The 9675-nt window shown below is 47.9% G+C and overlaps 4 protein-coding genes across 4 annotated transcripts in view; 1 reads left to right on the top strand and 3 right to left on the bottom strand.

The window, feature by feature from the left end:
- Positions 1-9675, top strand: part of LOC131258941 (vacuolar protein sorting-associated protein 37B) — a 492072-nt gene that overhangs the window by 288540 nt on the left and 193857 nt on the right. The gene's annotated exons all lie outside the window — the stretch shown is intronic.
- Positions 590-4519, bottom strand: LOC131258925 (venom serine protease Bi-VSP-like). The gene is made up of 6 exons (XM_058260326.1): positions 4402-4519; positions 2777-3085; positions 2213-2699; positions 2012-2087; positions 1849-1933; positions 590-1497 (listed from the first exon to the last, which is right to left on the bottom strand). The coding sequence occupies exons 1-6, from the start codon at positions 4460-4462 to the stop codon at positions 1055-1057; spliced, it is 1461 nt and encodes a 486-aa protein (XP_058116309.1). The 5' UTR covers positions 4463-4519; the 3' UTR covers positions 590-1054.
- On the bottom strand, positions 6823-8373 carry LOC131258982 (venom protease-like). The gene is made up of 4 exons (XM_058260391.1): positions 8349-8373; positions 8140-8303; positions 7235-8074; positions 6823-6966 (listed from the first exon to the last, which is right to left on the bottom strand). Exons 1-4 carry the CDS (start codon positions 8371-8373, stop codon positions 6823-6825), a joined length of 1173 nt encoding a protein of 390 aa, XP_058116374.1.
- LOC131258971 (hepatitis A virus cellular receptor 1-like) lies at positions 8389-9159 on the bottom strand. The gene has a single exon (XM_058260379.1). The coding sequence runs from the start codon at positions 9157-9159 to the stop codon at positions 8389-8391; it is 771 nt and encodes a 256-aa protein (XP_058116362.1).

The raw sequence follows: 9675 nt of genomic DNA, 5'->3' as shown, positions 1-9675 counted from the left end.
CGTTTAGTTTGTTCAAGTATTTTTTTTAAAACCGTATTTTGTTGATTATCCAGCTTCAGGAAAAATTGTTTTTATTAAATTTTCATTTCTTTAGGAAACTTTACTTTCATTAAATTTTAAAATCTATAGTTTAAGAGAACATCTGCAATATCTTGTTGCGCATCAATGCCGAATCAATTTTGCTTGACGATAATTATTTCTAAAAACTTCTTGAAAAACTAGAAACATCGAAAAAATACCAAACACAACCAGAGTAGTTTTTTTAAATCGTGCTGGAGAGTGAATAAATGAAATATTAACATTGACACGAAAGTTCATATTTCAGACATATTTTACACATGATCGGTTGAGAAGGGCAAACATCTGAGCAGATGATGATCAATAAAAGCAGATTATGCTTATGTGACTACGGATTCTTTAAACATTCATGCAAATAAATCACAAATTAAGAGGAATAACAGAATGAACGTACAAATTATTAGCGATCAAACTCGCACCCATCGTCTGCTTTGTGTAAAGATGTACAAATAACATAATTGGAGTAAATAAAAACGAAATAGTTAATACACAGAAATGTGCGTTTGTTTAGTGTTTGTTTGTACAGTCTGTTCTCGAGTTACGCGGTTCTCGACTTACGCGGATTCGGAGATACGCGGTTTTCAAAGTTTGACAGTAGATTGGGTTTATTACATCGATTTAAATTCCTGAGATGTACAACCACACGAATAAATATGTAAATTACACATTTGCATAACTTACGCTTTTTATTTCGTTTGCTGCAATTTATGTTGTTTGAATACGCTTGCATTGCATTCATATTAATGAACAAAGAAAATTTTTGAATATTCTATGATGCATGTACACAAGAGCTCGATCTCTTAACTCCTAGTATAAACTATGTGTCAAGCAATATTCGAGATACGCGGAAATTCGAGATACGCGGATTTCTCTGGTCCCCATAATCCGCGTAACTCGGGAACAGACTGTACTGAAAAACTAATAATACACTTTATTGCTCGAAAGTCTGAGATTGGGTTCAACGCTACGTTCCGGCTCACAACGGTTCCGCCACCTTCTGCTGAATCCAGTCGACGAAGCTGGCGACCCGAGTGTACACTCCGGGGACCTCGGCGCGGGCACATCCGATACCGTACGAGACGATGCCGACTTGGTAGTAGTAGAACTGCGTGCCGAAACGCTGCGGCAACATGAGCGGACCACCGCTGTCACCCTGGCAGGAGTCCTTGCCGCCCATCAGTTCGCCGGCGCACATGACCGCGTTGTCGAACTGCTTCTGCGAGAACACCTTGCCGATCTTGTCGTACAGCGTGCGGCACTCGTCGTTGGCGATGATCGGGATCTGCAGCTCCTGCAGCACGGAGGCCGATTTGCCGCCCTCCTGCGTCCGGCCCCAGCCGGCCACGAACGGCATGTAGCCGATGAAGTTCTTGGTGCGAATCGTGTCGCTCAGCGGCAGGCAGATGGGCTTGATGGCCTCTGTCGAGGACGTCGCGAGGAAGGAAGAGAAATGTTTCTCATTAATATCGGTTGAACGGGGTTAGAATTTTAAAAGTATTATCCCGCTAGCGCAATACGTTGTCAAAGGACAATTTATTCGAATAGTATTATTACAATATCTTTTAACGTCAACGTAGAAACGGATACGATGTTCAAAAAGATTTATGAAAAATTAATCTACACGAATTTTGAGCTGCCTTTGTTTGGGACTATAGACTTCCAAGATTTAACGAGTCATTTTTGCTGATATTCCTTGAAACCCCAATGGCTATTAAATCATCCACTCCGACAGATTCCGGTTGGTAAAACTGGTTGAAAAAAGACACTTACCATTGAACTGTACCTCATGCTCCAAGAACAGCACGGCCAAGTCCGTGTGGCCGTCCTTTTTATCGTACATGGGATGCGCTTCATACTGCAAGCATAAAAAGGGGGAGTTTAGTAAACCGTACCGCCTCCTTTCACCGACGGCAGCGGCCTTGAGGACACTTACCCGAGTCACGGGCACATCGATGTGGTTCGTTTCTCCGTCGGTGGTTGTATCGTGCTCTCCCAGGCGAACCGAGGACCTGCGAAGGGAAAGGAAGCGTTCAGAAACCGGCCCCGAAAAAACAAACAGCCCAATTTATCAAGGGGTTTCTTGTCCTTTCACCGGGAGAGTGAAGTGACGTGAAGAACGAACGAGCGGACTCACAGATCGCGGCGCAGACAGTGAGCGGCGGACAGCACGTGACGCTTGGTGATGAGCGAACCGCCGCACTTGAACGACACCTCGCCGAGCGTGTTCTTGTAGCCGATCAGCGCCATCCAGGGCCATCCGTTCAGGGCCGCCGGGACGCCGCCGACCACCCGGTTGTGCTCCACGGCGCTGAACCCGCAACCGGTTTCCGGCGTCAGCAGCTCGGCCGGGCCGGAAGAGGGCGCCGGCGGTGGTCCCTCGGTGACCGGGGCTGGTGGTGGCGGTGGGGGTGCGGTTGGTGGGGCCGTCGGTGGGGCCGTCGGTGGTGCGCTCGTCGGTGGGATGACGGTGGGTGGTGCCGGTGGGGCCGCGTTCAGCGGGCAGCAGATGTTCGGCTGGACGTAGTTGCAGATGCCATTCGACCTGCGGATGTACTGCACGTAGTCAGGATCGGTCTGGCGGCGAACGAACTCATTCAGCACATCCGGGCAGCTACGGATACCTGTTGGAAGGGGACGAGGAAGACACGGTTAGTCGAGGTTACTTGGGGAAACCGGTTCGCGGTGAGGTCGGCCATACTTATGCAATATCCTTCGCGGTTGTCCGGTCCGATGCAGTCGGCGGTGCGCAGGGGAGCGGCCGGGGCGGCCGTGGTGACCTCTACAAAAGGAGACGAGGTTGTAGTTTGATCGTACGAGACGCCGTCGCTGCAGCAGAGCACGGGGCTGCCATTGTAGTTGCGGTTGCCGCAGCTGCGCTGGGACGCGAGCAGGAAGTTCACCGTCTCCTGGTTCCGGTTGTACTGGTACAGTCTGATCAGCGACGAGCAGTACTGAAACACCTGACACACGCCTATCTGACCGTTCGGGGTATAGCAGGATCTGCCGGCTGGAAGAGGGTGATTGCACTTAGCGAGGATTTGCCGGGAAAAGGGGATGGAGCTTGGTAGGATGTTTGGTGTGTATGTGGAGTTGCGTGCCAGATTGTGGTGTCGTTATGGTGGCTTTGAACCGATGTACGTAGTTGTGCTTGTAAGGTAGTACACCAACCCAGGTGCCCAGGTAAAGAGAATATCCTGTTTCTTTACTCTTCAATTAACGCTCAACATTCTCAACAGAACGCCCGCGTTACGCAATACGATGACGCCATTTTGTTTCGCTGCAACATGAGGGTGTTCTTCCTTAAGTTCATTATCAAAGGCTACTTCTCCACGATGGCGTGCGAGCACCATAGCTTAGTAATAACACCGTCAAGATTACTATAGATACACGCAGCTGTAAATTGCGACTTAAGTCCGAGGAACGAGTATTTTAATGGCGCCCTAATAGAGCCAAGACACGCACTGTTGTCGTTTTAAATTAATTGTTACAAGAAACCAACCAAGCTTGCTGGTTTGTTTCATAATCCTACCCAAAAAAAAAATATTTCCAGGAGTGTGTTCAAACAACACTGGAATTGTTTATGTCAACAAACAACATTGCAAAAACCATCGCCAACTACTCCACGGCCAACTGTGGAAGCGTCCGTGTTTGACAAGTGATTGACCAGCTCGGCTACTGATTATTGGATACCGATTAACACCCAGCCACACGTCTACACTGCCCGCGTCCTCTGCGTTCCAACGATTAGATACCTCGGGGCCAACGGTGCGGCACCAGAGCTCTTGACCGTGACGGTGATGTTTGGACGAATGTCAACCGAGGCGAACCACCCTCCGAAGGCGACCGGCGTCGAGGTAGTTTGGGCCATCGAATGTTGAGGAAAAATTAACGACAAGCGAAAAAGAAACAGACCACCGATATGCTTCACCACCACAAGTTGTTTCACACACGGAGCGACAACACTACGCATCGAAAGACAGCAACACGCGATGAGGCGGTGAACCGGATAAAGTAAACTACCCCCCAAAAACCGGATCCCTCGAAAGGAGTTTTTCGAACAAACGTCGACTCCATGCACCGCACTTGAAACAATTCTTCAACCGGCTTCCGAAGGCGGATGGTTCGCCGAAGGTGGTTTGACCTTGCCATTGGGAATTTTTGTGTAACATTGAAGGGGTTAGGTTTTTCGCTCTGGGTTACCAATCACTTCCTATCAGTTAGTGGGGTGTTTTATTTTGTGAGTTGTAGTTCAGTGTTCAGTGTGAATGCACTCCGCTTTTTTTTATTTTTTATTTTGTTGAAAATTTGGCTTTTGATCCTTACTCTGCGGCTGCACGTTGTGTATGATCAGGCAGGATAGAATTAAAAACGTGAACTTAAACATTTTGATCGACGATATATTTTTCCGTTTTCTCAACAACAAATTAACCACTAGATAACGATTTCACTTGCACTAATTAGGCACTTGCTGGTTAGCACATCCTCCGCCTCAGCAAAAAAGCACAGCAGGACCACACGATCGCACTTCCTTCTCGATCGGCTGTGGTGTCAAGACTAAACATAACCCGTTTCTTCGGTTAGGATTTTAAGCAGCGGCAGCGCGAATCGCGAATCAGAATCAGAAGTCGTACCACTACAAGCGAAACTTCTGGCCATAAACGGCGACGCTGGGGGTCGATGGGTGGGGGGGATGTCCAAGAAAAGAAGGTTTTTTTTCGCACACCAGCGCGAGTGCTGCACCTCGTTCGGCGGAGGACCCGTCCACTACTTCGCTGATCATTTATAATAGCTCCTTGTTGTTGCCCGCTGTCTATTGGTGGTTGTTGTAATGATGCCGAGACGGTGTGAATCCCCTCGCGGCTAGACACGCGGTGATGGATTGGCAGTGGAAAACAAATCGGTAGCTGATCGCACCCAGGCGATTACTCACCGCGCTAATTGGGGTGGGAAATTCTACACTTTCCACCTCAATTTCCGTTTCCAAAAATATAAACACGCCAATAGATCCCCGTAGTGCAGTTTTCCTGGCGGAAATCTCTGATTAATCCAGTCGACTACACTAGCGATCGAATTGAATGGAACTATCAGAGCAATTTAATCAAAACAAATATTTAAAAAAAAACAATCACCCGGTGATGGATGCTGCCCCACATGTAAATGAGACGATGACCACTAGTAATCCGACCATGAAAACCGGCCCTCGATAAGCGATCTTGCATAGTCGTTTGAAGAGAGGCGTGAGCAGGCATTAGCGCCGGATCGTGCATCAAAGAGCCCCGGCGTGAGGTTGGAAGATCGCGCCAAGATCGCGCTATAATCTCGTGCAATACATCTTACTCGGTTGACTTCCAGTCGCGCGTTAGATTCATTGTCATGCACTGATCCGGCTGCCAGATAACCGAGGAATCTTAATAGACACCTCAGAAGTATTTAACAGTTCATAATAATTACGACACTACGTATAATCTCATTTAAACTGAAACTGTTGGTATTAAAGTGTGACTTTTCCATATTTACATAACATAACGATGAGCTTCAAACCACTCTTAGGCTCTACGATAATCGAATGTACGTTCTGAAAGGGCCAGAACGCATTTCGTTTGATCTTGTGTTTTGTGTAGATTTGATTGCCTGAAAAAATATTAATATGGAAATCAGGTTTTTAATTTTATCCATCTGAGTTATCCCTGAGTTGGTGGCTACGTGAGGTTTTTATGTTTGCTTATAAATCTTATACTAATTTGAAAGAGAACATAAAATACATGAAAACAGCTACCAGGTACTTGGAGCAACAATTTATCGGCCCACTTGTGTCATTTGAATTGCGCAATACCTATTACGGCTACTTATTACGACCAGGATGTGACAGTGGACCACTCATCGGAAGACTTAAAAGCTTTCCGATAGGCAAGGTGTGACTTCACTATGTCAAGATCAGCTGGTGATGTGGGTTTTAGCTCTCAGCATTACTCTCGGCAACCTTCAGCGTTAATCAAAGTAAGTAGTAAGCTACCGTTGTTGACCCAGCTCAATATGCATTCATATTAAGCCAAAATGGATGCTTTTAAATCGAAGGTGCGTATTATGTATAATTAATCGATAACATACTTGTGATGCAACCAAAACTCCGTTGTTTTAAATTCTTCTCCACCGGATCCTTGTGCTCAATTCTTTCGTCAACGCAGACGAGCTAAAAATCACATTTTATGATCTGCCTAGTGCGAATGAGCTGAACTTTAGCTGAAAAACCTTTACGTCGCCCAGGACGGGCGAGGGCCACTCGTAGCGTAGCAGTCCATTCGTATTACCTTAAACTTAAACTTGAATTTGCATTTTATTCGACATGTGAGCGGTGGAAGGTAAACACACACTCGGGTCACCAAACTGGTCTCCGTTTGGCAACCGGTTCCAGGCGGGTTCGCGCATCCGTCTTGAAGTGGGGCCAAGCAAAGTGAAAACAAAAAGCAGAAGCAAACCCAAACCAATTTCGTTAAGCCACAGCATCCTCCAAGCCGTTCATCCGTCCAACGTTAATTTTATTGAAAGAACTTATTTTTGTCAGCTTTATTGCCCACACGAAAAGAAGCGCGGAATGATGCGAGGTAGTGGTAGTTATGTTTTAAAATCTGCTATCGCAGCTTATGTTAGCTCAAGCTTTCGGCAAACTTGGCCACTTCGGTTCGATTGAAGCCAGATGATGCAGCTAATTAGCCCGGAGGAAGCGGGGCGTCCATTAGTCGACACTCAAGCGTTCAGGTTCGTCTCGATCCATGGCAAATACGCAGTGACTTTCACGTAGACTCCCGGAAAACCAGCACGAGCGCACTCGTATCCGTACGAGACGAGACCGACGAGGGTGTAGTAATAGTACTGACCGTTGGTCGAGAGCTGCAAAAAACAAACAAATAAATAAAAACAACATCAAACAACACAACAGAGGTTCATGTTAATTGATTGCGAATCCGTGAATCAGCGCATAGACTACGTAACTCCTAGAGTCCGGAGAGTCTAGGCAGCGCGTAGAGTCGGCCCGTCCTTGCGTCCTCCAAAGCAAAGGCAAAAAATGAGAAGCCCACGGTAACAGCGACGCGTGGCAGTTTTTATCGTGAATCGGGTATTAATCACACCATATTTATGTGCGTTTTGCTACACTAACCTCCGGCAGCATTAGCGGGCCACCGCTGTCACCTTGGCAGGAGTCTTTGCCCCCCTGGGGGAAACCGGCACACATCACTGTGTCATCGAAGACCTGGTTGGGGAAGTACAGCTTGTAGTTGAAGGCGCACTGATCGACCGGAAGTACTACCACCTGAGCCTCCTGCAGCTTGCTTGCGGTAGGTCCGTTGAATGCAACCGCTCCCCAGCCGGCAATGAACGGGGCGTAGTAGGTTAGATCTTTCGTGCGTTGCCGCGCTTCCAGCGGAAGACAGATCGGCCGAACGGCATCCGTTATGGAGACACTCTTCTGAAGCCAAATGAGCGCAATGTCGTTGCGGATGAGAGTCGCGTCGTAGCGTTCGTGTACGAGCCACCGTTGGATGTAGATGTCCACCGGGTTGGCCCCATCCTGGTCGGAGGAGAGATCGTGTTCACCGAGGCGCACAAAGTATAGACCATTCTGGGTACAGTGGGCAACCGTGAGGACATGGGAAGTTGTTATGAGCGATCCGCCACACAGGAACCGAGGACCCGCGTTCAGCTCGAACGATGACCCACGGTAACCCAGGGCGGCCATCCACGGCCACGCATTCAACTGTGCATCGACGCCACCGACTACCCGCGTGTGCGTCCCATTGGACATACCACACCGGTCAGCGTCGTTCGTTGGTAGCTTCGTGGTACCTCCGAAAGATGGTGAAATTGTCCCCACCGGAGTTGCCGGAGCGTTTTCAAAGTAAAATGACCCACTAGAAGCAGTGGTAGTAGTAGCGACGGGCGGTGCACTAGTAGTGACGTTGAATGTTCCCTGAACGAAGCGTAAAGTTGGACAACAGACCTAGAGGATGGAGAGGAACAAGACGTCAGTCATCCCTGACATCACTCACTAGTGCACGGTTCTACCATTGGTGTCACATCATAGTACCCGCAGACAGACTGCGCCACAAAGGTCTCGATCGATGGATCGTGGAGATTAGCGTTTCGGATCAGTAGCTGAAGGATGATGTCGCAGTTGACGTACACGATGCAGATACCCCTTTGGGCGTTGGGGGTGAGGCAGCTATCATCTGGAGAACGAAATTTAAATGAAACCCGATATACATACCACGAACGCGATAGAAGAATCTTAAAACACATACTTATTTCTATTCGTCAACCGCTTGCGGTAGTAGCTAGAATAAATCTCGGATCGATACACGGACACCCGTTAAAGACTTGTCTTGGATCTATACCGGGCACTGGGTTGGACCCACCGAACGGAGTGGACGTTAGCAGGGACGGAGGACACGTTTGGGGAATGATAGGACAGGAAATGGTAGTCGGAATTGTGCTAGTTAGTGGGGGAGGATTAATCGTCGTAAGGAACGATGGGAATGTGGGCAGGGGAGATATTCCTGTCAAAGGAGTAATGGGGCTAAGGGTAGAGGTTAAGATAGCACCTGGAATAGTGCCGGTAGTGGGTCCTTGAGTAGGGTTAGTAAACGTAACCGTAGGAAATAGGGATGTAGACGTGAGGGTAGGGTTTGTATCGGTTGACGTTGGGAAAGTAGTACCACCGGGTACTGTGAAAGTAGGCAGCTGGGTTGTGGTAGATGTTATTGTTGAAATTGGAACGGTTTGGGTGCTGATCGTGGAGGAAAAGGTTAGAGACACCGTTGGTGATGCCGTTGGGAATGTGGTTGAGGTAACAGTTGTTTGACCCGTTGATGGACCCGTACTGAACGTTAACATAGGGCTGGTCAGGGGAGTGAAAGGAATCGGAGAGGACACCGTGGAAGATGGGAACGTATAGTTGGGTGGCAACGTAATGAACGGAAACGGCGTGGTCGTCTTGAAGTGGTCAAAGCATATGCCTTTCCAGTGTGCCAGCTTCACCAACCACGGATACAGTAGCACCTTCCAGCAGATTCCGTCCAAATACATAACCTTTGCACCTGCATGAAACGCTTGTCACTTAACAAACAGTACACACTGCAGCTCGGTTGTATAATGCACTACTAGTTCTGGAAACACCTCGATGCGTTGCTTTTAAACATTAAACCACTGATGCTACAAAAACCGGCACAATGGGATTCGCTCGGATGGCAAGAAAAAATCTCAATGTCAAAATTAAACACCAGCGACCTTTCGGTGAACACCTACAACCTATCGATCTCTGTCTAGAACACAATGCAGTTTCCATTCGCTTAGCTGGCAATACGCTCTGGAAGTGTGGAAAACTAAAAGCCGGCTAAAAAACATCACCCACTAAGCCACCTAGTAGCACCTGACGCACTTGACATTACCAGTCAAGCAATGATGTGGTCATAGCATGGACCGAGTTACTAGAGCGTGCACTATTTGCTCTCGTGACCGTGGAGAGTTTGCCAACGCCTACTGTTGATGTGAAGATCACTCATCAATGGTATGCGAGGTACTCTTTTCTACCAGTTTAAGTGA

Source organism: Anopheles coustani, chromosome 3 (assembly GCF_943734705.1).
Source record: "Anopheles coustani chromosome 3, idAnoCousDA_361_x.2, whole genome shotgun sequence".
NCBI classification, from domain to species: domain Eukaryota; kingdom Metazoa; phylum Arthropoda; class Insecta; order Diptera; family Culicidae; genus Anopheles; species Anopheles coustani.
Note: the sequence above shows the minus strand (reverse complement) of the source record. Positions and strands in the feature narration are given on the sequence as shown.